We start from the raw sequence: 27055 nt of genomic DNA, 5'->3' as shown, positions 1-27055 counted from the left end.
GCAAGCAACCAAGCATATACTTGCTAGCGGTGCTCATTGTACCTCTACTCAACAAGGATTAAGTCGCAGCTTTCTTAAGGTATGAAAAGCTGATGTCCTTTTTTGAACAAAAAAAGTTGACGTCCTACACTCGCTTGTTACACAAGAACAACAACTTTCTTGATGTTACCTTCCCACAACCACATTACAGAAGCCTCGATTTACTCATGCTCCACGTGAGTCACATGGGAAACACTAATGATCCGTTCCACAATTACTGTGCTACAACTGCTAGTGGACATCGCCATCAAATAGTACAAAGCACAGCTCTAATATCCACTAAAAAGCTCTATTCCAAATTTTCCGATGCACTCCAGGACACCCGAAACTCCGAACTTTGCCTTCAATTGCTACAGATCAAATGACCTTCTGAACTTTCCCTTTCATTCTGTCATTCTGAAGCCTCCGACAAGAATATTTCAACGCACAGGTAAGGTCAAGCGTCATCAGAGATTAATACAACCAACGTGAGTCCATGTACCCATCAATATACAACAATATCAATGGAGCTATTGTGCAAGGGCAGCCAAAAGGGAGGAAGCGTATTATACATACAACATTTTGCAGTTCTACTAGCCCCGCCGCATAAATATGCGCAACACTGAGACCAAGCACCTGCTAGTCTTCCAGCTCAACAAGTTGAGCTCGTCTCTCAGCCGCTTTCCTCCTGACAAAGATGCCCCACCGCATCGCAGCCTTGATCTTCAGCCACCCGACAACAGCTTTGCCCGACGACCGAGCGCGGTCGCCCTCAAAGCTGAAGGCTGGGGCAGGAGACGGGTATGAAGGGAAGCCGTCAACATTATTCAGGCCGGGTGGTGCCCCGCCCATGCTCAGGATGCGCAGCATCTGCTGCATCTCATCGTTCTCCAATATCTCGTGGCTCCTCGCCCTTATCTCATCCATCAAGTAGTCATCAACGCCGCCTCCGCGGTTCTCCTGCAATCGGGACCAGTCATCGAAAGGGTTGATCCCTGAAGGTTGTGTGGACTGACCAAGCCCAGAGAACTCGAAGTTTTGAGGCTGCTGCATTGGCCGCAATGCAAGCATGTTGGAGCTTCGTGAAGTTTGAGTTTGCACAGAGGAACCACTGAACTGGCCTCCCGGGACCAGTGAACTCATGTCGTATTGCATAGTAATACTAGGTGCCATGTGCTGAGGATTGCCTGCATATTCTCTTGCTACCTGGTTCCCCATGGATGGGATTCTAGTTCCACCTGCTGAACAGAGAAAATAAGCTTATAAGTTCAAGCTAGCAGTAGTTAGCGACCAATACGAGCATATAGATGCAGGATTATGGTCAGCAGGTAACTACCCCCTCGATTCCAAACTGCAAGTCCTTCTGACTTTTCTAGACACATAGCTTTTACTATGTATCTAGACATACTACGTTAGCAAAAGTTACTTATCTAGAATAGCCAGAACGACTTACAATTTGGAACAGAGGGAGTAGTTAATTTTCACTAAAGTAATAATAGAGTTAGCCTTGATTTAGAAGGATTAAGCTAAATTCAATCAAGAACGACTTCTCAGACACAAAAAAAAAAATCCATGTTTTGTTACAAAAATGGGTCCTATAAACAATATAACTCCACAGGTTCAAAACAGTGTAAGAAAGTGCATCAAAAAAAGGAAGTTCATTATTTTTTTGTTCCAAAATTAATTAATAGCAGCTCAGGAATAGTTGAAAGAAAAGAGTACCCAAGAAACATACAGGATATGAATGTTATGCTACTAGAGAACAAATCCAGATACCTTCGCTGGTATTGTTCAGGGAAGATTGCTCAGCATTTACAGGACCTCCAGCCAGTTGTTTCTGTGAGTTCACTAAACCGTTTGATGCAGGGTAGCTTGCTGAAGCTTTCGCTGTTTCACTTCTAGTTGTAACAGATTTCTTTTTCTGCTTGAAACTCAACAGCGCCTTGCCATCATATTCTACAACATTGATCCAATCATCATATGCTTGCTTAACCAATGTGTCAGCAAACACCTGTGACCAGGTAGAGTGAGATCGTGACTTTTGCAACAAATGATTTAATATTTAATTTATTATCATAAAAAGGGCCAAACGCTTGACATCTTAATGATAGCAATTGAGGCAAGTGAACAGGGGAAATAAAACTAAAAGTTCAAGGCAACATGAAAAAAAGACTCCTGATATATCATTAGATCACTGAAAGAATCTGTAAAAAAAACATACTAACTTCTTTAATTTTTTATGTTGCACAAAGCTGCATGCCAACTTTAACTAAGAGCATCTGCAAAAAGATATATACTCCCTCCATTCCAAATTATAAATCGCTTTGACTTCTTTGGTATGTAGAATTTGCTATGTATCTAGACATATATTATATCTAGATGCATAGCAAAATGGATGTACCAAAAAAGTCAAAGTGACTTATAATTTGGAACAGAGGGAGTATATTGTTTTCTCAAACAAAAATGGTGACAACCCAAGCACCCTACCATCCTTCTCTACACTAAAACTGATTCATATTGTAGCATCCATAGTATGTCATCTACTCCCTCTATTCCAAATTATAAGACGTTTTGACTTCTCTAGATATATAGTTTTGCTATGCACTTAGATATACACTATGTCTAGATACATAGTAAAAGCAATGTATCTAAAAAAGCAAAAATATCTTATAATTTGGAACGGAGGGAGTATAAAAATAGGGCCAGCATATCTAACTCAATCAGCATATTAATTAACAAGAAATATATCATAAATAGAAGAGATGGTTATACATCTTCTAACTAAAATGGAAGTTTGTAAAAACAAATGCATTTTCTTTTAGAATGGGAATTTAATGCATTTTCCGTCATGAAAAAGGCATATTCCAATGACACCATTAATAAATTGCAAAAGATATATAATATTTTCTAAAGGATTTGTAGACATCATTCATGGAACTTGTATCAGAAGCATGGGTGGTGGTTTATAAACAAATATATGCATGTGTTCTTATACTGTGATATTTAAAATGTTTGCGGTTGTCGTTGCTTGTTTCCAACTTTCCTGTTGGTAATAAACACCTAAATGCAGTTAATTTAGGCAATGTGTTTGCGGTTGTCGTTGCTTGTTTCCAACTTTCCTGTTGGTAATAAACACCTAAATGCAGTTAATTTAGGCAATGGCCAAACTTAAAGAAGAAGTGTGCAAGTTTGTAATGATGCTGTGCCTAAGTCAAAAACGAGCATAGCAGACCACTCTAGGCAAGACTGACAACAGAATCTCACAGATTGTGAAAAGTGAAATTATAGTGGGTGATACAGATTATGGATGCAGTGAAAATTACGTATCAGAGAAATGAATTTATAGCCTGAATAATCTCAATCCATAGATTACCGAGTGCCGAAAATTTATGAGATTCCAACAGTAGCATTGTAAAAGGCATTGAAAAGACACTAACCCTCTGGTTTTCAGTGAGATTTTCAGCTGAAATGAATTGATCATCAGCAATCAAACCAGTGAACTCATATATGTTGTTGAATATTGCACCCACACTTCTTGCATCACTTGAGTAATATATATAATGGTTGCCACTCAAAACACATGTCTTTGCGTGCTCAATAAGACTTTCCCACATCCTATTTGACATGTTACTGCCAAGAATCTGCAGAGTAACCAGAAAGAAGAAATAAAATAGTATGGGCCACAAGACTACCAAGTGGATGAACCATAGTTAAAAGTAGAGATGCTAAACTTACACTTCTTAATTTCTGTTGGTCTCTAACAAGGAATTGAAGAAAGTGTTCAACTGTATAGATTCCACTTGAGTTTAATCTCTTGTGGAATGAACCATCCTTTCCAATCTTTTCTAATCTCCATACCTCATCCTTTAGTGCAGGAGGATAGTGCTTCTTATACACTAAAAAAGAATCAGGTAACATATTCAAGTTTAAAAACTATATGTTAGATCATTTAATAATGACACCACAGTAAATAAACATACATTCGCCTCTGTGATCTTTAACAGTAAAAGCCTCTGTTTTTGCTTCCATAACACGAATTCCTTCACAGAACCCTGAGGAGACTCTCAACCCAAGTCTAAATTTTCGGCTTCTTATCCAGCTGGAATTGTCAGTGAAAATAAGCTCTCCTATAGTCCCAACACCTTCTTTAAGGGTTATCTGCAGGTCACCAGTTAAAAGAGGCCTCTTCCCTTCTCGTTCTTTAACAATGTGACTTTCAAAGTCTTCTTCAGTCCAACCCTCATCTTCCTCTTTATTAAAATCACCCTCAAGTACCAGAATGTCGAGTTTCACAGATGACTCAGGTCCTGAAGTGACAACATGTCCATTGTTCACATCAAGCAGCACAACATGAATTGCTGCTCCCTGCTCACCTTCTACTTTCCCTCCAGTAAAAAGTGGAAGGGATAACCTAGTCCTAAACTGAAGCTGGAGGTTTCTACCATCAGGGCCTTCAATTCGTTTGGGAGAGCTCCTGTTTTTATTTGGTATATGAAGTTCACAATTTATTGCAGCATATTCAGGTAAAACTACAGAAACAATCATAAAGATCAAGTTCCAGATTTTGTACCTTCCTTGGATCCTAGCAGGACCTGCAGGACCCAATTTGGCTAAAGCACGCTCTACTTCTTCACTGACCTACACAGCAAACGTTGGTTGGCTAATGACAAGAAAAGCAATCAGATGGTTATATAAAAAGTTGTCCAAGGGCTTCAACTCACAACTCTGCGCAGAATTGGCTCCAGTGATGAGCAAAGCTTCTGTAAACTGTCTACCTTGAGTGCTTCTACAATGACACTGCAACCATCAGGAAAATATATTAAGGCATGGTAGGGACGAACTTCAATTCTCACCACAAAACACAACTGAAATAATTGTTCATCTTGATTTACAGATATTTGTTGAGGCATATTTCACTGTTTTCACATGGTTCTGTAGAAATGGATATTCAATGACTCGTAGAAACTACAAAGCTGCAAATGCTTTTTAAGAACATCATTCGGCAATTAGAACTTTATATAATAAAAAATGACACCATTTCTAGGAATTGGCTAGATCATAGATTATGCTCCTGCCTCCTGCACAGGAAAGTAATTTCAAATGATTTCATGTGTGTTTGACATGTATTTATTTGAACCCTTAGTTTTGGCTATATATGTGTTTGACATGGAAATTTATCTCATGGCCATCGCTTCCTGCATGGTGACACACATCATGCATATATACCTTGATTTTTTTACGTTAACAATAGAAGAAAGGGTAATTTAGAAGCATATATAGGAATACTTTGGGATTTTTTTTATAATGGCATGGGTAGTTAATTTAGATGCAGGCTTAGGGCTTGGTTTAATTCAGTCTTAATAATGGTAGAGGTGGATAATTTAGATGTAAATTTAGGAGATTATTTCTTTATAATGGCATAGGTGGATAATTAAATGAAGATTTAGGGGGGGTAACTTTAGATTATTTTTCAAAATGGCAGAGGTGGTAATTCATATATAAATATATAAATTTAGGAAAATTACTTTAGACTATTTCTATCTAAAAGTTGTGGAGGTGGCTAATTATTTTTATTAGAAATGCGGAATAGATACAATGTCTATTATTGTCAATGGTTGTTATAGTATGCCGATTTTATGGATAGATGTTTCTAGAATTTATCTCTTTTCTAGTGCATATGATGAGGATTAAGGCGGAGGTTCCAAAATGAGCGTCAAATTAGTAATGGTAAAATGCCACTTTAAACAGAAAGGAACATGGTTTATGTGCTCCTCAAGTGCATGTGCATGTATACTTTATATTAGAAATAAAGTAACTATACATTAGAGTGCATGCAGATATAGTTTGATTGTACATTTAGGGTCCCTTTGGAACGTAGAAACTTCACAGTAATCGTACACAGGAATCAGTTCATCTTCACAGAAAGATGCAGAAAACACGGAAAAATGAACCGCAGTCCAAAGGGGGCCTTAAAGGTAAATAGGTAAGATCAAGGATGTCTGGAAGGGTGCGGGGACCAGGGAGTGCTCTCCGCTCTTTCACAATCTCAAACAAAGGCACAGATTCTATGTGCAAGAAACTACAGTGTAGAGCTGATATCCCCTTCTTTTAAGCACATGTTTCAGCTCAAATGATTAATCCCAGACTCGTTCCATGTTCTGTCACACGAAACTAAAACCACCATTAGTGATTGAGTTAACTTTCAAGTGTACTGTAACATTTACGATCACAGTATCACGAATCAGCGTTTCCTCAGTGAGGCTACATACATGGTAGCAGGTGCTAGCTAACACGAACCACTCTTCCCAAACAGAGTCAACAATCCAAACAGAGTCACTTAGACGGGTTCAACGCAGTCACCTGGCGAGGGCGGGGACGCGCGGGCGCTTAGACGGGCGGTCGTCGTCGTCACCACCGCCGCCATGGTCGAGCGCTCGCTTCGAGTTGTTCCGCTCCAGGTGCCGCCCCTGCCTCTGCATCGCCTCGACGCCTCCCCCGGCCCGGAGCCGCCAGTCAGATCTGCGCACACCGCTGCAAACCCGGATTAAAAAAAAATCCCCCGCCCAAAAAAATCCATCACCGGAGCGCGGTCCCGCGCAAGGAACAACTGCTTACCCCGCCGCAGGAGCCGGCGCAAGCGAGGAGTCCGCACTGAATAGCGACGCGTCCCAGCGGCGCGGCGCGGAGTGGAACGGTGCGGAGGAGGGAGACGCGCGAGGTTGCGCGGTTCTGCTCGCGTCGGAGCTGAGCGGCGCAGCGACTGGGCGACGACGACTTGGGCGAGCGCGAGCGACGGTGACAGCAAGGGCAGAGAGAGAGAGCTGGGAGATCTGTGGGGTGGGTGTGCATGCCCGGCTTTCGCCTTTGGCCACCGGTTTACGAGGGTGTTTGGTTATTCAGCGGCTCCAAAAATTAATGTCATATCGAATATTTATGTACTTATAAGAAGCATTAAATATAGATTAATTATAAAATTAATTATATAGATAAAGGCTAATTTACGAGATGAATTTTTTAAACTAATTAATCCGTCATCAGCACATGTTACTGTAGAACCACGTTGTCAAATCATGGACTAGTTAGGCTTAAAAGATTCGTCTCGTGAATTAGTCGCGGTTGTGTAATTAGTTTTGTAATTAGTCTATATTTAATACTCCATGCATGTGTCCAAACATTCGATGTGACAGGAATTTTAGGAGGTCCAGTAGAAACCAAACATGCCCAATATTTACTGCTTTTGGTCCGCGTACGAGGTGTCTTGACTGTGCGTAGTCGCTGATGGGCGTGGCCCACGGAAGCGGCGGGATACGCTGAGGACTGTGCGGGACCCTTCGTCAGTAGAAGTGGAGATGGTGGCTGGGCGCTGGGTGGCATGACACGGCTTACCTTCAACATACGGCCCGCCAACGGTCAGGCCTCCCCACTCCCCCTCCTCAGTTCTCCTCTCCTCCCCAAGGCCTGGCGCCCACACGACCCACGCGCTCCCCCGCGTCCTCGCCTCCCCCTCGTATATAAGCCGGTACGCCGCGACGGCTCTCCCTCATTTTGAACCCTAGCTCATTTCATCCCGCTGCGCCTCGTCTCGCCTCGCTGTCGCAGTCTCGCCCTCGCTGTCTCGGGCTCTTGGCTCCGTCCTCCCCGACTCCGGTGAGGTGGCCTCGACGATCCGCATGCCGTCGGTGAGCAGCTCCCTACTCCTCCTACCTGATCCCCTCCCTCTCCGCCTCTTCCTTCTTCCAATCCCTATCTCCCCTCTAGATCTCAGTGATTATATGAGTCCGTGTCCCCGTCTGCCCCTCCTTCGCCGCTCGCCATCCTTCTAACCGGTGTGTCATCTTCTCTGGGTGGCTCTCGTCTTCTCCGGCACCGGGCTCCGGTTGCGCAGGTACAACTCTAACCCCAACCCTAACCCTAACCCTCCTCTTCTTCCATTGATGAATGATGATTGATCCTATTCTAATATGTTCTTTCATAGAAAGGTTTTTAATGAGGCAGCATTGCACAAACAACTTAGTTATTTTAATTCTCTTGTCTCCTTTGGTAGCTTTTGTTAGAATTAAAAATTTGTGACTGTGATCAATTTATTACTTGTGAATGTGAAATACCGAAATGTGAATGAATTTATGAAATGTGATTGTGAAAATAGAGAAGTGTTGGATGAGAGAAGCAGTTTGAGCTATTTTAATGGCATCGGGCTGTGGGCTGGCATGGCCTGCGGATTTAGCTGTGCTTACCAGACCGGCACGGCACGGATTTTGGTCCGTAGGGCTGTGCTTGGGCTGAAGACCAGCACGAGACCCGAAGGGGCACGACACGGGAGGCACGACGTGCCGTGCCGGCCCGACCCCCTACAGGCCGTGCTTGGCCCGTGCCCGTGTCCGGGCCGGGCCGGGCTGGACCGGCCCGTTGACCGACTATACAAACATCGATTTTATAGGCCCCAAGCTCTGTGAGAATCGAACTGCACAATGGAGCTTCCCTTAGCCCATTACCGCTGGCAAGTGGGACGAAGTTTATGGGACCCACCAGTCAGAAAGGTTTAATTGGAGTAACATGTGGTTTCGCTGACTAGTGGGCCGAACCGTAGGTGGACTCTACGAATTACTACGGGGCGTTTGGCAGGGCTCCTTCGGACGAGCTAGATCTGTTTTGGAGAAGGCACAAATTATATCTCTTCCAAAACGGTTCTGGCTCTTCTATTTTTCACTGAAAACAGCTCCTCCAATAAAATATTTGGTAGAGCTCCTTTGAATAAGCCGGAGTCGAGGAGGAGCCCTGCCAAACGGGCCTACGTCTGTGACATGTTTTGGTCATTCAGCATGTTCGCTTGTTGGTTTCAGCCAGCCCAAACCAGCCAGCCAACAGTGTTTTTCTCTCACAATAAACCAGCACCAACCAGCCCAAACTAGCCCAGAAACCAACCAACGAACAGGCCGATTAATGGCAGAGTGCCAGAGTCGGTGATTGCACCACAGCAGTCGCAAATGGCAGAGCCAGATAGCTGTGTCTGACGTACTCCTAGCGAGGATCGTCTGTGGGTGGAACTGTTAATGCTGTCCCATTCGTGTGAGTTTTCAAGGGAACTTACACGAGAGACCCTTGCATCATTTGAATTAAATTTATTTAAATTGGAATTGCTCGAATACGTAAAAGATTTACGTATTATTGTATTAAGAGGAAGAGTTTAAATATACAAGCAACACGTCTCTATCGAACGCTGAAGGAGATCGACATAAAAACATCGTACCTAAACTATCCTAGTAAAAGATCTCTAGTTTCCATATTATATAAATAGAAAACAACTAAAACCGATGCATCGGTACGACCTAGGAGGTGGCCTTGCGCCTTCGCAGATGCCTAGACGAGCCCTTTCCACCGTTCGGGAAGAGCGATTCCAGCTTCGGCGTTGGACGTAGTCAGGTTGCCGTCAAAGATCTTATCAAATGCCTCCAATTCCGACGCGGATGGCACTGATGGACCCTTGGTGTAGCACATACGTTGTAGGATCAGCACCTCAGCTCGCTTGGAAGCAGGTACTCGAGAGAGGCTCTGAGCCACCAATCACCTGCTCCGCAGCGGCAGCACCGGCTTAGCAGGAGTCTGCTTGGGAGGCTCCCGAATAAGCGGAGAGTCGGCCTTCTTCAGCACGCGCCTGGTGAATCTCTTGAGGCAGCGTGCGATGGAGCTGTCGCTGATGTCGACCATGCGGTCCTCCCGAGGCGGCGTACTAAACATGTCTGCAACCACCGCAGGCTCGGCCGGACCGAAGCTAGGCAGGCCGCCCACCTCGTCCTGCATAGGCGCTTCAGCTCCTAAGGTGGTCTACGCGGCCTGAGGCGGCGTGACCTGAGACTGAACGCGCTCGAGAGGCCGCGGAACCGAGTCCGCTGCCAACTGAGAGGGTGGGAGGCCATCGTCGAAGTGGCGCAAGTGCACACACTGGTGGTTGCGAACGAGGATGCAACCTCCTCCCGCATTAGGTCCTACGATACTTCACGTGTGGCGTGCATGGCATCTGGGTATGGTGAGAGCAACAATGGATCAAGCTCGGAGAGGCCCCTTATATGGCGCGTCTCGCTGGTCAGCTCGCCGTGACCTTCCCGGCCAGCACTATCAGTGGCGGCAGAGGAGGTCGTTGCCGCAGCGGTGTCGTCCCGCCTCGGCCGTCGCCGTCGTCTACGACGTCGACGTCCTCCACCGCCACACCCAGCCGCTCGGCGCAACTCCAACTGAGCCTGGCATGTCGCCCTGAGTGCATGAGGTGTCGCGGCGGCCTTGGGCAAAGCGTCCAACGGGCGGTTGGGTGCCTAAGGTACGCTCTGGGTCAGGTCATTGTGGTCGGCCTTCTGTGGCACCAGATGTGCTGGAGGTAGAAGGAGGCACCATTCGTCGCCGCTTGCAGTCCTGCGCGAGGTGTCGAAACCCCTTGCATCGAAGGCAGCCAGCAGGTTGCCAGCCTGTGCGTGGTGGAGAGACAATTAAAGCACTTCCCACGCAGGTCCTGCCGGTTGCGGGTAGGGGGCCAACGGTTCACCGAAGATGCAGTGTGGGCAAGTCGTGCCCCGTCGGCGCCACATGACGACCCCTGCGCCAGGACCTCACGCCAGCCGTCAACATCCGGAGCGAAGATGCACTGGCAGGAACAGCGATTCACTGCCTAATAACCTAGACTAGATGACATTGTGACATATCTATCCCGTGCCTACCTTTGTGCCGAGCTATATAAGTGAATCGAGACAAGATCGAGGCCACAAAGCTAGATTGAAATCGCCTCTTTTAACCGCTAGCTAGAGAGCAAACGAGTTGTGAAGTAGTACAGCAGTGAGTTGCTAGAAAGTAGAAAGAGTTTTGTACTAGAATAGAAAAGGAGAAGGGCTATAGAAATTACCCTACAGTAACCACCAAAGAAGGTGGTTAGCTCATGCTGACCCCTATTCACTTTTGGGATGATACATAGCCACATAGGTGAAGGGGAACATATTGGTCCCGTTCGGCTTACCCAGAAACTGGCTTGTTCGGCTTGTTTTTTCAGTCGAAACAGTGCTTTTCTCTTACAACAATTCAGTCAGAACAAGCGTTTTTTAGTCAGTTTCAGCCAAGTTTTAGCAAACCGAATGAGCTCGTATGGGGAGAGAACTCTTGGTATTATTTAATGCTTGTTTGGTACAGCTTCTCCTCTAGGTGTTCATCTGGAAGAGCCTGGGCCAAAGGAAGGAGTCACAAATTGCTACTCCTCCTTTATACATAAAAAGACTTTGGCTCCTCTTTCCTACATAAAAAAAGGCTCATTCTCCTGGGGTATTTGGATGGCTTCTCCGACTCCTTTGTGAAGCTGTTGCCAAAGCCAGATTGAGCTAGAGCCATGCCAAACTGACCATTTAGTCACTGCATGAGCTTTGCTAGAGAAATAGGCTCTTGGTGCCAACAAGGAACGACACATGTATTTGGGAACTCGAACTCCCTATAATATAATGGCCTAACTCTTTTGTAGTTGGTGGTTTTTGGCCTGGTTTCCACTCAAAAAACTAGGCCCAACACTTGTATTTTTATTTTCTCATTCTAATAAAAATCGCGGCAAAGCTTTTGTCGTCCCTTCGGGAAAAAAACTATAAAGTTAACTCCTATTCAAGAGAAACAAAAAGTATACACAAGTTGAGAAATTAGAGAGGGGCATGTCTTCGATAAGGTCATGCACCGATGGAGTTGAGCTTGCCGAGAACTACCTCATTAATTATATATTACACTCGCTTTGTTTTCAAATGACGTTTGACATAAGCTAATTAGTCTAAAATTTAACTAATAACTGTTAACTTGCCCTAAATGTCATAAATTACGTCCGGGGTGTAAATAGTAGTCTTGCTATCTTTCATTAAGAAAAGTGATTAATAAGATGTGGGAGTATCACCACTGGAAACCACATTATCCCTGTGTGCTCAAAAACCGTCAAGGAAGCTGAAAAAACCGTCAGGGAAATAAATTCTGTTGGGCAACCAACAGGCAAATCCCGTCAAGGATAGCTCGACAAAGAAATTCTTTTTGCCTTTGAGTTTCCCGTCAGAAAGATATCTTTGACGGTAATATTTTGACAGCAAGCTCACAGAAAATTTGTGCGTCCTTGGGTTTAGGAAACCGTCAAGTTAAATGTTTTCCCATCAAAGATATAAGTATTTTCTCTGTGGGTTTCATACAATACTCTGTCAGACAGCCCTCAGGAAGTGTATAGCTTTTTTTGTCGCCGCCACACTATTTCTCTGTAGGTTGGCCTTCAAGGTATTTGTAATTTTTCTGTCACAATAGAACCATCAAAGAAAACTGGTTGTTGACAGAAAATTGACACCATTCTCATTGATTTCCAGCTGATTTCAAGAAGCACAAATGTACCAAACAGCATAAGACACATTTATAGCATATAGATTAGAATTTCCACCAAATCATTGTACCACCATCCTACCACCAGCACATGCTTCCTAAGTTATTCATGTACAGCCATGTTACATGCCACGTCCTGGTTTTAGCTAAGACCATCTAACATTGTACTAATAAGTTATCTAAGCTCAACCATACATGTTCAGAAGATAAAAGACAGCTACTAACACATAAGCTGTTCAAAAGACAAGTCCTCGCCGTCCATGTCGCACCATAGGTGTCCCCATCAACATGAGATGAACTAGTGGGTAGCTGCAAAACAGATAGTACTATGTAAGTATGAGTTGGACTTTAAATTTTCTATAGATTAAAAGGGTAACCTACTCATTCCGTAGCATTGCTTATGGAATTGTTCTCTGTAACTGTTTTGACTGAACTGAGTGCTATTTGAGTGATCTGATCTAGTGTATCTATAAAACACTAATCTTCCTTTGGTAAATACTATATAAGTACCTTGATAGGTCACTATGTAGGTACCATGATAGGTCAATAAAAAAGTATGAAATATTACTAAATGAACTGATTACAAAGAAGGGTAAAGAGCAAATACATGAGAATGTTTTAGCACCTTGTGATGCCATTGTCACTGACAAGGGGCTGGATGTCCTCACCATAAGCCGTCTCGTTAGCAATTCTGTAGCATCACGCTTATCAAGCATGAGAATACTTAAACAGAATGTGTATTATCAGCTCATGAAGTACAATCCTAGTGGAAAAACTCCACAGGAAATTTCTTACTAATCCTAATGTTCTGTACAATACTAGCTACTGAACCAAATTATGCAGGACCTACTATTTAACCAAGTCATGCAGGATCTCATCTTTGCATTTTCCTCTGTAAAACTCGATCATTTACAGGAACTGACGAGCAATCATTAGAGTTAAAAAAGAAGACAGTAGTATGCAAAAGATAATGAGGCATAGCTGATTGGAATGTATTATAATTTAAGGACTTCATTTTTTCCATAATGGAAAATCAGTTTTAGCTTTAATTTAAACTAGAATGAAACTCAACTTACCAACTCATCATTGCAAGAACAAGATATGGTAATATAGTAGTAGACTCAAGGTGACATGCTTGGACAACACTACCATACTAAAATTGATCACTTAGAATAGGTACAGAGAAGATCGTATCTCCTTCTTTGAAAATAAAAAATTCATTACACTGAAAATACATGACATACACAAAGATCAAACCTGAGCAGCTTTTTAAGCATTCATGGTGCTCTCTACAGCAATCCATCATCTCTGCACCTGACTTGAACTCAGCAAGGTACCTGCAAAATCATCATGAGGAGAAATCAGATACCAAGATATATGTGCAATGGCAGTGTAGTGTGTGTGGGGGTTTAGAGTTGTGTGTGTGGCTTTGTGTTGTTTTGTATGGGTTCTTGTCCCATTTTTATCTTCTTAATATAATGATGCATAGCTCTTCTGTGTTTTCGAGAGAAAATATATGTGAAGTAGGGGGATAAAAATCCATGGATCACAAATTCATATCCTTCAAGCTTCTACTATAAGAGACACATCACATCATGTATCATATAGACAAATTCATAGATAGCAACCTCAGCATGCACCATAAATAAAAGGAATTATGGTTATGATGATTTTGCTACTGAACCAAGTCATGCTAGACCTACCTACCAAACAAGACATGCAGTACATACCTTCGTAGTATAGAAAGTAATCAATCCTAGGCTTAATTTGGTTAAAAAATTGAACACAAGAATCAACCAGTCAAAAAAAAACAACACTATTTTAACTTGTCCTAGATTAGAAATTACCAGCATGTTGTATTCGATCAAAAAAGAATTATGGCCTAGCATCTAAGTACTTCAGATTCAATTTCGAGCAGATCTGCATGGACAAGGTCTAAACTAATATAGTGAAATCGAGACAAAATTCTACACCCATGCATACTACATATGGAATTTTACCAATCAAGCATAGACAACAACTACAGCTGGGGAGGCAAGAGGCATGACATTGGGGAAAACTTGCCTGAACTCCCAGCAGCCGCCGCGTTGCCTAAAATCTCCCCAGAGCAGCAACAAATTGTGCAGCTCGACCTCGCCCTAGAGCATCAGATGTTCATAGCCGCCATTTGTTGAACTTGCCCCGAATCCACAACAACTGGATCTGAGAGGGGAGCGAAGGAAGCACGCGAATCTGAGAGGGGAACCAGAAAGAAGCAGTCGGATCTTGGAGGGATGGAGGCGGTTGGCAGAGTGCGGGAGGGGAGCTACCTATGGCGAGGACGTTCCAGGCGACCCGGTGCCGTGGAGGCCACCTCCCGTGATGAACCGCTACACGAGCCAGCGGGAGAGGCGTGGATCCTTGGGGGCCGGTCGGCGACGTGTAGGCAGGAGGTGGCGGTGGCGATGAGGACGCGGCCGACGGTGGCCAGGAGGATGCGACCAGACCACCGGAGGCGCCCGTTGGGCTAGGGCTGGAGGAGATCAACACTAACACCCATGAGTTGGAGCCGCCGCGTTCGTGAGCATGGGTTCGGGTGGGGATGTGAGGGGGTAGCGGCAGATGGTGGATTGGGAAGGAAAGGATAAGGACGGGGGGCTTTCGAAGGGATTTTTGGCTTTGGAGGCGCCAACCATCAAAAATAATGCGCGCGCAGCCAAAATTTTCGGCACCACTAATTACTCTGTCAAATTGCACATGTATCAAAAAATTGCACAGAAAAATCATAAAGCACACATAAAAAATTGCTTTGATTATCCTGTGAGCCAATTTTCCTGTGTGTTCCATCAAAACCTACAGGGATATTTCTTTTTCCCTGTGAGGCATGTGAACTCACAGGTTAAATATTAATTTCCTTGTGAGTTCTGCTGCACTCGACAGAAAAAATGTCCAGCACACAGGAAAAATGCAGTTTCCAGTAGTCACTGCATGAGCTTTGCTAGAGAAATAGGCTCTTGGTGCCAACAAGGAACGACACATGTATTTGGGAACTCCCTATAATATAATGGCCTAACTCTCGTAGTTGGTGGTTTTTGGCCTGGTTTCCACTCAAAAAACTAGGCCCAACACTTGTATTTTTATTTTCTCATTCTAATAAAAATCGCGGCAAAGCTTTTGCCATCCCTTCAGGAAAAAAAACTATAAAGTTAACTCCTATTCAAGAGAAACAAAAAGTATACACAAGTTGAGAAATTAGAGAGGGGCATGTCTTCGATAAGGTCATGCACTGATGGAGTTGAGCTTGCCTGAGAACTACCTCATTAATTATATATTACACTTGCTTTGTTTTCAAATGACGTTTGACATAAGCTAATTAGTCTAAAATTTAACTAATAACTGTTAACTTGCCCTAAATGTCATAAATTACGTCCGGGGTGTAAATAGTAGTCTTGCTATCTTTCATTAAGAAAAGTGATTAATAAGATGTGGGAGTATATACAATCCATCCTGCTTTACACTTTTTCCACTTCTTTACTGATGCTTGAACAACACTAAAAACTTTTACAAAGCCAATCGACTAGTTTAATTTTCAAATCAACAAGGTTGTAACACATGCGCTTGGATCATTTAATTTGTGCACCTTGCCTAGCTCAGCCAGTTCAAATTATTTGCAGGATATATATCCTGTAAATTAAAAGTAAGGGCTATTGATTGGTTGCTCAGAGCAGCAGCACAAAAAGGCATATCATCATGCATCTTTCGTCCATCAATCACACACTCGCTAGCTAACCTTTTGTTCCTAGTAGGGATGAAAACGGATCGGATACAGACGGATATCACCGATATTACATTTGTTTTCGTATTTCTGTCCGGATTCGAATTCGAATACGGATAGTGTCAACCATGTCGGATAGGATACGATTGGATATCGACATCATAAATATGCGATTTGAGTATTCGGATACGGATACAGTATCGGATGTTGGATATCCGGACTCGGATACGGACAGATCTCAACCCCTCTAAATGGATTCGGTTTCGAATACGGTCGGAAAATATCCGTACCGTTTTCATCCCTAGTTCCTAGTAGCAACCCGTACAAGAGAATCTTTTACAATGTACTAGTAACTAGTGTGTAGAGCTACTAGTTTGTAACCCCATTTTTGGCAGAACCTTTTTTTTCCCAGTAGCTTGATCAAACGACGATGTTCAAACCTTTGGTTAATTTTCTTCCAAAAAAGGCAAATATAATGGGAAAAAACAAATAGATGGCCTAATAATATCTCATTTCGCCCCTTTTCTTTAAGGATGGAGTGTGGAATAATGTTATTTTGAAAATAAATAACATGCAATACATTTAAATCTATGATGGTCCACTAGATGAAAACAAATCATCTACTGTTTTTTCCTTGAAAAATGCTTTTAGGACAGGCTATTCACTTTGTTTTTAAATCAATTAGCTTGTCTTAAACATCATATATTTTAAAATAGAGAAACATGTGGTCATAAGAACCGCCGAGTCTAACCTCTCTCTGCACCTTCAAAATCTAAACACTCAATGAAGAAATAACCCAGTAAGTAGTAAGTAGTACACTATTGTCCTGAAATACAAGGGATTATGAGTTTATTTGTTCTAGGTCAAACTACCCTAAGTTTGATCAAGTTTATAAGAAAAAGAACTATGATATCTATGATATTAAATAAGCATAATTTGATACATTAGGAAATATATACTTTCATACTTGATCTCTCTTTGATGTGATAGATGTCAATACTCTCTACTCTTATATGTAAACTTTGTAAAATTTATGATACTTTGACTTAAAACAAATATAGAATGCCTTATATTTGAGAGAATGGAGATTGCACTTGTTAACTAGCTCTGATCACTTATATTTGTTTCTAAACCTAAGCAAAAAAAAAGTTCATATGCATCTGCTAGTTGAAGAGCTATTTTGCATCATCAAATTAAATTAACTAAATCAGCTCTTGTTATCGATCTCCAGCATAATAAAATATCAGCATTCAATTCAGTCTTTCAAACTGTAATTAGTGGTATGACATCAAGAAAGATCAAATTAAACGTTTGAAAAACAGAAGAGTGCATGAGCAGTGAGAAACATGAAACATCTATGCTGGTGCTGTTGTTTCTTAGTGGTTCTGTCAGCTTCCCTCTCACTATTTCTCAGGATGCACATATAACACGGGTTACTCGACCAATTGTATGCTGGCTGCGGCAATCTATGTAGATACTCTAGAGATGCAGTGCAAGCTAGTGTTTTTTCACCTGAAGTTGTGGTTCCACGTACTTGTCATTCATATGTGGTCAGGAAATAATTAATAGGCAGGAATGCATAAATGTGTATATCTGGGCATCTGGCCATCACATGTGACTACTACAATAGCACCTTCTAGGCTTCTAGTGCTAGCTGATGAGACATGAGAGGATATATGTCTGTGCCCAATAATGAAGAATGAACTAATAAATTCACCAATAGCAAAGTATATGGACTCAAAGAGCACATTCTGATGAAGGGAGGATACGCTGTTAAGAAAGAAGCATTTTTTTATCAGGGAATAAAAGAACATCTAGCATGAATGTATATATATATGATAGTGTTTGTCTATAATATTTTTTCAGTAACTACAATCCTAAAAAGCATGGCAACATGGGTTTATTTAAGTCGTTCTTAACTCAACACAGCATTAGGCATAAGGTATATGGCACAAATTGACTACTAGGACTAGCTAGCGGTGTTCTAAATAGCGGGTTAAGACATTTAACAATCTCCCTCCTTAAACAGCTAATAGCGGGCTAAATCGGGCTATAGCGGCTAAATTGTCCATAGAAGCAAATAGCTTTACCTTGTGCAAATGGCTATATCCGGAGATAGCGATAACTATAGCGGGAGATTTAGAACCTTGCTAGCTAGTGGGCGGGAGAGACCATGGCCATGGATCCGAAGAATAAAAAAAAAATCTCTAAAGCAATAAGCTAAAAGTAGTTAGTTAGTTACCTGAAACCTGCGGAAAGCTAAGTCCAAAGGTAGCAATTCTAGGACAGAACATTATTTTTACAGAGCGATCAGCACTAGTAGTACTACAAGAGTTCGGTGAAGAAGCTTCTGATGCGTGCACCCAATTATGTCCCTGCGTGTGCTCCCTGAACTGAACACTAGAACATCCCAAATTCCCAATCATGCATATGAGTCCACAAAGCTGAGGCAAAAGGAATAACACGCGTACGGTAGATCATCAAACAAGAAATAATGACGTGATGAAGAAACGACTAAGCAATAAGCTAATGGATCGAAGAGAACGAAGAGGATAGGAGGAGCTGCTGCTAGTAGTGCTGCAGGGCTGCTAGCTAGCTCATGGATGGATGGATCATCAGTTCATAGCTTGAGGGACAGGTCAATAATCTCCTCCGCCGCATCCTCTCCGCCGCCCCTGCTTGATGCACCGGACGAGGCTTCCGCAGCCCCCGCCGGGGCCGGGCGCTGCAGATAAAGGTGGTGGTGCTGATGACGGCGGTGGTGCCTCCCCTCCCCCCACGCATCGGCGCCCGGGGGCGGCTCCGGCCTGGAGCGCGGCGTCGGCGCGCTCTCGCTGCCGCCGGACGCCCTGGTGCCCTGCTGGTCGGGTACCGGTGGCGGCGGCGGCGGCGGCGGCGCGGGTGGCGCGGATGCGGCCTCCCGGCCTCGCCTTGCCAGGTTGCGCTGCAGCTTGTGTGCGTTCTGGTGGCCGCCGAGCGCCTGCGAGCTGCGGAACTTCCTGGGGCAGTAGCAGCAGGCGAAGACCGCCTGGAACCTGGGCGGCGACGACGGCGACGGGTGCAGCGAGAGGCTGAGCTCCAGCCCCTCGCCGTCCTCCCTTTCCGCCGCCGCCGTCGCCTCCATGCCGCCCGGTATACAGGAGGCGAGGAGCCTGTCCGCCATCCCCCTGTCCATTGGCGCTAGCTGGGGCTAGCTAGGCGGCTGGCCGGCTGGCTAACTAATTCACCTGCTGCTGCTGGCTGCCGTACGTACCGCGCCTCAGGAGGTCAGGGTCTCACGGCAACCAACCAGAACCAGCAGGATGGATCGGATCGGAGCTAGCCAATGCAACGGGCGGGGAGGGGAAGCAGGCGGCAGCTGCCGGCCGGACACGCGAGGTGATCCTGGTGGAGGAAATGTGGCAGCTCCCCACTGGAGGAAGGAGCCGAGCGATCGAGGGAGGCGCGGGCTGCGCCATGATATGATATCATGGGATGGGCGCGCGGGCGGGGCGGGCCCTGGCGCACTGGACTGGACGGCCGGCCGCATGGTGGGGTTCGGCCTTTGGCCTGTCCCTGTCGGGAAACTGAACCGCTGCCTGAACACAACAGTTGACGATGCCGCACGAAACGCTTGCAGTAAAATCATTAGCTTCGTGTGTGGCTTACAAGACATGAGTGAAAGTACCGTTAATTAATTTAATATGAAAAAAAATACTACTCGTTGGCCAAACAGGTCCAAACGAACCGAGCGCATATCGCTAAGTGCGTGAGCGAGCGTGAGGCTGCTGGCTGACTGTGCCAGGCCGAGGCCGGCAGGGGAATCCCTCAGGGTGCGCGTGCCTAGGCCAAGACTAGGCTGGTACTCCTAGATAGCTAGGCTAGGGCTATGTTACTCGGTCGATCTCTCATGCATCTCGATCGACTCGTGCCGTCGTCTGTCTGCGGGCGCGCGCTTTCGCCCTCTCAACTGTTGGCGCGTATGTGCATGGCACTGTGCTCGCTCGCACGGGGACGGGCCGGGGGAGGACGAGAGGACCACGCCCAATGGCCGGGCTAGCTACCTAGGGTTCAATTCGCGCGCGCGTACGTACCAGCTAGCTAGGCTACCGCCAGAGCCAGGGCGGACGTCGCTCCAATCGATCGGCCAGCAGGCTCCCTCCATTATTAGCTAGCTGCTAGGAGGAAGGCGCTGGAACGAAGCCGAGATCCAAGCAGCTTGTCATCTGGAGTACTGCAGGCTCGCTCGAGCGAGCTCCACCGTACGTGTGCGTACCGGCCGGGGCTTGATCTGAGTCGTGCGCGCGCGCGCACACATGCGACATGCACTGATTAATTTCATTTCATGCATGCACTACAACATAATAGACTTGTTGTCCCGGGCGGTAACAGCCGGTGGAACCTTCAGTCCCGGGTCATCGAGCCGGGACTAAAGAGGGACCTTTAGTCCCGGTTGGTAACACCAACCAGGACTAAAGGCCCTCCAGCCGAGCAACCTGGCGTACCCTTTAGTCCCGGTTGGTAACACCAACCGGGACTAACGGTTCACCCTTTAGTCCCGGTTGGTAACCCCAACCGGGACTAAAGGTTCCTTTTCTTTTTCATTTTTTTTGTTTAATTTGTTTTCAGTTCAGTTACACGTATTTGTTTAATATATAATATGTTTTTATGTACGTATTCTACGCTGCTAATATAAATACACGCATGCGTATAATTACATCTAATTCTCATCTTGAGCATTATTATATTCGAATAAAGTATGAAACTATATATATTATAGATATATATATGTATATATACAACACTTTCATAATCTTGTTCTCGAAAATAACGATGTCAATAAACATTTAATTTACATCATTTATTCCTTAGGATCAAGTAGAACTCGCCGTTGGGATTTAGCACTTTTTCTAGAAGATATCCTGCTATTGACTCTTGAACTGCTTTCAGATGGTCTTTTTGTATGACCCTTCGTTTCAACCATTCAATCTTGCATTTGAAATAAAAGGAAAAGTATTAATACACATATATGTATATATATTCATTTAAAAATAAATAAAAATTGATATATACGTACTCTGAGGACATCTTCAGGAGTTCTTCTTATGTGCGCAGTGATAAATTCACAAACGTAGTATCCACACAAGTTATTACCTGGTTCCTGCCGCAAACACCACTGTACGAGAAGAAGATTATTCTCATCATCTCACACGTAAATTGAAGTACGATATAATAATTAAACACGTGGAGAAGTGTATATAGTATAACTTACTGGTATTTCAACTACATTAAGTGGTGCCTTGCAATCCTTGCGATGTTGCCGAATAAACTCTTTCCAAACCCTGTGCGACCAATAATGTACGATCGTTAATAAATTATGGCAAAGTCTATTCAATAATAGTTGTGTGCGAGAGATCGAAATTACCCCTGGATAATGTCTATCATATCTTGGTATAGTGCCCGTTCTTTTCTCAACGAGTCAAAGATTAGTAACCGACTTGAGTTTAACTCAATGACAATGAGTATCCAGTGAAAACTGCATTAGTTTATACACACGTACATGCATATAAGTTGTATTGATATTACATAAAATATGTAGACTACATTATTATTAACACTTACTCAAAGTTGTATGGGAAAAGTATTGTTTTCTTGTCGTGCTGCTTCACGAAGAACATCATGATATTCTCGTGTGCTTCAGATACCCATCGCTCCTTGACAATAATACCGGTTTTGAATACGATATAAGGATCAATGAAGCCAACACTGGTGTCTTGTATTCTTTGGAGCTCTAACATCTGGAATCTGTATATAAATATAAGTTACATGTGAGGATAATTATATACACGTATGCATGGAAGTGAGTTTATTAAATAAAAGTAAGAATCACTTACAAACAAAAGGAGCTAATGATTGATTTGTCCAGAGCGTCCATGTGGTATAGTTGATGCAATTCTTCGAAACTAATATGTAAGATGTCATCGCCACGAAAGTAATGATGGTCTCTAAATCTGACAAAGATCCACTGCTCACCCCTGCCACACGCCTGCATGTACCACTTGTTGAGCAAGTACATTTGCGTACCCAATTCATTCAGAGCCGCAGGGTTGTACAGACTTTTGCCATATTTATAAGTCTTCCAGGTATCAACTTCCAGGTTCTGGATTGGAGCTTTGCCCGTCAATTGATCCAAGGTTAAACTAGTATCTTGAAAAAAAGCATTAAGGGCTTGAACCGACACTTCTCCAGAGTTGTCTGGTCGATAGACTTCTATGTTGGAACCATATTGATTAGCAACAACAAGATTTTGCATTGGTTGCTTCTGTTGTCCGAGCTGTGGGACATCCTTCCCTGATGCTCTTTTCTTTTCTTATCTGCATCATGTGACTTCACGAGGGAGCGGTCATAGTCTGATAGTGGCGAAGGCTTACGAAGTTCAATCATCTTTTTCTTGTGAGCATCGACCTTCTGCCTCAGCACCTCTTGTGGTAGGTAAAAGTACGGCTTCTCCTTAAGCTTCGCTTGACTCTTCTTTTTGGTATCTATAAAAAAATCTTTCACTTTTTTGTTTTCTTCAGCTGCTATTTGCTCATCAGTCTTTTTAGAAAGTATTTCTTGAGAAATAACTCTTTTTCTCGGGGTCTTCTTTGCCGCGGTGGGGCCGGTGTAGGAGTTGGAGATCATTGTGGAGGCGATGGGGCTGGTGTAGGAGTTGGCGATCGCCGTGGGGATGAAGTCGTCTCGCCCCCCGCGACGCTATGATGAGATGGGGAATGAATGATTAGGCTAGGTTGGAGGGAGACCCTGCTACAAAAACAAGTTGTATGTCAATTATTTTTTAAGCCAATAGAAAATTAATGGAAAATAATATTTCATTCACTTTCATTCGTACCTAGGGTGAGGTAGGGGAAGCGGTGGCACCCCAGGAATGATGATGAAGCGTTTGCGCCATTGAATAAATGTCTTTTCTGCTTCTCCTAGTGTCTTCTCCCCATCACCGCCTTCAATGTCAAGAGGAACATTGCTGTAACCTTTGAGCACTCTATCGACCGAGATGCTAGCATATCCAGGTTGAATAACTAACCCATGGATTCTTGGTGTCTTCGTTCGGTCTATTGGAGATACAACCCCGACAGCCACCATGATTGATGCATTATTACCATCTGGAATGTGCAGCTCACATGTTGTTAGAGGCTTGGTAATGTCATCAACAGGGAAGTGCAACCCAGCGTCGTCTTGAATAACTGGCAGCTCCGTAGAAGCACAACTGCTTTTCATCTGACCAACGGGGCTAATGGTGACTCTCGGCGTTGATTGCGATTGCATTTGACTCATTGCTAGCTGCACTTGCCTCTTGATCTCCTCCTGCATTCTTGCCTCAAGAGATTTTTCTCGTTCACAGTGATTCAAGCAATGCTTGTCGTGACTCATCAACAAATTGCTCCAATGCACGGATTCGTTCTGCCTCCTCATCCTTCTTTCTTTGGCGGCTTCTGTAGGTATCCTTGTCTGCTGGGAATGCGTGTAGCCACGGAACCGCCCCATAGCCTCTTGTTCGACCACCATGTTCGGGATTCTCTAGGGCATATGTCAATTCATCCTTCTCTCTGTTGGGCTTGAAAACACCACTATCAGCTTCTTCCCTAGCACGAGCTAGTCTCTGTGTTGCTCTCTCAATTTTTTGGCCAAAAATTAGCTTGCCAGTGTCTGGGTCTAGGCTTTCCCCATGAGCGTAGAACCAATTCTTCGCGCGTTGAGGCCAGTTCTTCTTTATTGTTTCAGGTATGATTCCCTTGGCAGTAATCTCTGCTTCTAGGTTCTGCCACTTGGGAATAGCACTCTTATAACCACCTGATCCCATGCGATGATGGTATTGCTTCTGTCGAGCATTCTGCCGATTCCTCATCACACGTTCCTCACTGTCTTGGGATGTCTTGTATTCTACGAAGGCATCCCAATGGGACTCCAACTTGACAAACGCCTTAGCATTGAAATTCGGTGTAGCATTCTTCAAGATAAACTTTTTATACAATGTCTTCTTCTAACTCTGGAACAATGTTGCCATCTTCTTCATTGTCCAATCCCTCACTAGCTCCTTCAAAGCATCATCTGCTTGTAATGTGAAATGCTGAGTGATATCTCTCTAAGCTAGGTTCTTGTCACGATCAGATACAAAACTAACATTAGGAGCGGATATCTTCTGCTTCCATTCACGAGCACTAACTGGGATCCTATCCCTTACAACGAACCCACATTGATTGACATATGTCTGAGCATGGGGTCCCAATGGTTTGCCGGTGTCGGTGTCGAATTCTGATATTATGAAACGGCCCTCTAATGGCTTTTTTGGCCCTCAGACTTTCCTACTTTTGTCGGTGGTTGATGTAGATCTAGAGACCGGCTACATGAGTAGAAACACAACGATTAACAACAAATATACGTACGCATGCATCTATAAGAGATGATAGATAATCGAATATACCTCGCCAGTATTTTCTTGCGCGACAATTTGTTGATCTTCAAGCACCGGCATATTCAGGATATCCTCATAATCAGCAAAGTACTGACTCGTGTCATCTACATCCACATTGGTGCCGGCGTTGATAATATCCGCCATTATGTCATCACTCAAGTTATCATTCGGAGCAGCCATTTGTATCTTCAAGATAACACATAGATAGAATTACTATGGTACATAACATAAGTACATGTGACAACATATATAGAATTACTAAATCCAATTAAATATAATAACATATAATATTTCATCAACATGGAAATAAGTACATGTATATATATACACATAGAATGATACAATATATTTTCTCTCTCTCTCAACCCATAGAAATAAGTGCATATGTCTATATCTCTAGATATGCATGTGATACACATAGAATATATGTCTCTCTAGATACAATTTTCTCTCTCTCAACACATGAAAATAAGTACATGTATATATACATATAGAAATAATTAAGTACATATGTATACATATATATAGAATCTCTCTCTAGATATAATATATATAGAGAGATAGAATATATAATTACTAAATCCAATTAAATAAATCTAACATGAAATTAGATAAACTAGTAAGATAATACATTTTAATCTAACATATATCAAAAACTATAATAAAAAACTATCTAAAAAAACTATCTAAATAAAATACTAATTAAATTTTAATACATTTAAATCTAATATATCAAAAACTATCTAAAAATAACTAAAAACTAACAATAAACTACTAATTAAAATTGAATACATTTTAATCTAACGTACAGCCGAGACTTTGTAAAAAAATCTAAAAAACTTGGCCGATCGAGAGTAGCAGATCAAGATCGCGAGTTCGACGGAGGCCGTACGGCATGGGCGCGCGGGAAGCGTCGGCGACGGAGGGTGGGGGTCGGGTGCGGCGGCGGAGACGGGATGCGGCGATGCGGGCCTAGAGAATGGCGCGGCCGGGCGGGGGTACACGACGACGGCGACGCGGCAGAGACGAGCTCGACGACGGCGGATGGCGCGGCCAGGCGGGGCTGAGCGACGGAGACGAGATCGAAGATGAACAGAACAGACGTTCGATATATATAGCCCGCGACCCTTTAGTCCCGGCTGGTAACACCAGCCGGGACTAAAGGACATTTAGTCCCGGCTGGTAATACCAACCGGGACTAAAGGTCCAACCCTTTAGTCCCGGTTGGTCTTACCAGCCGGGACTAAATGGCCTTTAGTCCCGGCTCGTGTTACCAGCCGGGACTAAAGGTATTTTTTTGGCGGGCACCGAAATTGCCGCCCACCCTTTAGTCCCGGTTCTTGGTCTGGGCCGGGACTGAAGCCCTGAAAAATTTGCCAACCCGCCAGCGTAATTGGAAAGGCCTGGGATTTTATTTTTGTTTAATACTAGGTTAATCAATTAATTCCATAGCAACTTCAATACTTTGCAATATTTATTTTAAAAAATACTATTGATTAACTAATTATTTATTGTAAATAGGAAAATTTTGTAACCTAAAGTTTTTAATTTCTTTTATGAATATAGAATATAAATGTTACTAATACTAAGTATTTTGTTAATGCAAAAATATATTTCTAACTTAAAATTAATAAAACTAATATTATTCGATAGGAAATTTATTATCACATTATTGTAACGTCAATGTTTCAATTTTTTCTCGGTTTTTGACCAAAATTGACAGGAATTTTTTGTTGAACCTATAAAAATAGAGAAAATGTAGTATTTTTTGTTCTACAACTTTCTCAAATGAAAAAATGGCCTATATAAGGATTGTATATATTGATGAGCTTAACAAACTCGGTATTCAAAACTTTTCAATTTGAGACAATCTAGGGTCTCAAAAACTAGTTTGTAGGCGTTGAAATTTAAAAATCACAAATTTGAACCATCCAAACTTTCTCAAATGGAAAGTTGACCAAAACAACAATTGTAGATCTTTTTGAGTTTAACAAACTTGGTATTCAAAACTTTTCAATTTGAAGTCATTTAGAGTTCATAATACTAGAGTCAAAGTGTTGTTTTTTTATTTGACCAAATTTGACTTGGTCAAACTTGCTCAAATGAGACACTAAATGACCTCAGATGAAAAAACTCTGAATACCAAGTTTGATCATCTCAGCAAGATCTACAATTGTTACATAGCTCATTTTCCCATTTGAGAAATTTTTATCAAACACTAGTCACAACTTCTTGAATCTCATATATACTTTCTAAAACTATGTCACACACTTGTGAAATTTAAACTACATTTTGTTCAAGCTTTCTCAAATAAAAAAATGGCCTATATAAGGATTGTATATATTGATGAGCTTAACAAACTCGGTATTCAAAACTTTTCAATTTGAGACAATCTAGGGTCCCGAAAACTAGTTTGTAGACGTCGAAATTTAAAAATCACAAATTTGAACCGTCCAAACTTT

At 43.1% G+C, this 27055-nt stretch overlaps 2 protein-coding genes and 1 long non-coding RNA gene across 6 annotated transcripts; all 3 read right to left on the bottom strand.

The window, feature by feature from the left end:
- Positions 1 to 470: 470 nt before the first annotated feature.
- Positions 471 to 6875, bottom strand: LOC136490623 (calmodulin-binding protein 60 D-like). Of its 3 annotated transcripts, none has more exons than XM_066486832.1 (9): positions 6634 to 6875; positions 6379 to 6549; positions 4740 to 4815; positions 4589 to 4656; positions 3999 to 4492; positions 3754 to 3914; positions 3456 to 3659; positions 1795 to 2029; positions 471 to 1259 (listed from the first exon to the last, which is right to left on the bottom strand). In XM_066486832.1, the coding sequence occupies exons 2-9, from the start codon at positions 6495 to 6497 to the stop codon at positions 658 to 660; spliced, it is 1959 nt and encodes a 652-aa protein (XP_066342929.1). In that variant the 5' UTR covers positions 6498 to 6549; positions 6634 to 6875; the 3' UTR covers positions 471 to 657. The 3 variants fall into 3 exon arrangements, with proteins under 3 accessions (XP_066342929.1, XP_066342928.1, XP_066342930.1); XM_066486831.1 differs by having other exon boundaries at positions 6379 to 6537; XM_066486833.1 differs by having other exon boundaries at positions 471 to 1256; positions 6379 to 6537.
- Positions 6876 to 12396: 5521 nt separating this feature from the next.
- Positions 12397 to 14980, bottom strand: LOC136493366 (uncharacterized). 2 transcript variants are annotated; one of them, XR_010768347.1, is made up of 5 exons: positions 14697 to 14980; positions 14452 to 14619; positions 13645 to 13724; positions 13013 to 13078; positions 12397 to 12696 (listed from the first exon to the last, which is right to left on the bottom strand). It is a non-coding gene; the product is annotated as an uncharacterized lncRNA (long non-coding RNA). The 2 variants fall into 2 exon arrangements; XR_010768346.1 differs by having other exon boundaries at positions 14452 to 14589.
- Positions 14981 to 18682: 3702 nt separating this feature from the next.
- LOC136491325 (zinc finger protein 2-like) lies at positions 18683 to 19523 on the bottom strand. Its single transcript, XM_066487593.1, has one exon. It carries the CDS (start codon positions 19314 to 19316, stop codon positions 18762 to 18764), a length of 555 nt encoding a protein of 184 aa, XP_066343690.1. The 5' UTR covers positions 19317 to 19523; the 3' UTR covers positions 18683 to 18761.
- Between the last annotated feature and the right edge of the window lie 7532 nt (positions 19524 to 27055).

The sequence above is a fragment of the Miscanthus floridulus genome, chromosome 11, assembly GCF_019320115.1.
Source record: "Miscanthus floridulus cultivar M001 chromosome 11, ASM1932011v1, whole genome shotgun sequence".
Lineage (NCBI taxonomy): Eukaryota > Viridiplantae > Streptophyta > Magnoliopsida > Poales > Poaceae > Miscanthus > Miscanthus floridulus.
Note: the sequence above shows the minus strand (reverse complement) of the source record. Positions and strands in the feature narration are given on the sequence as shown.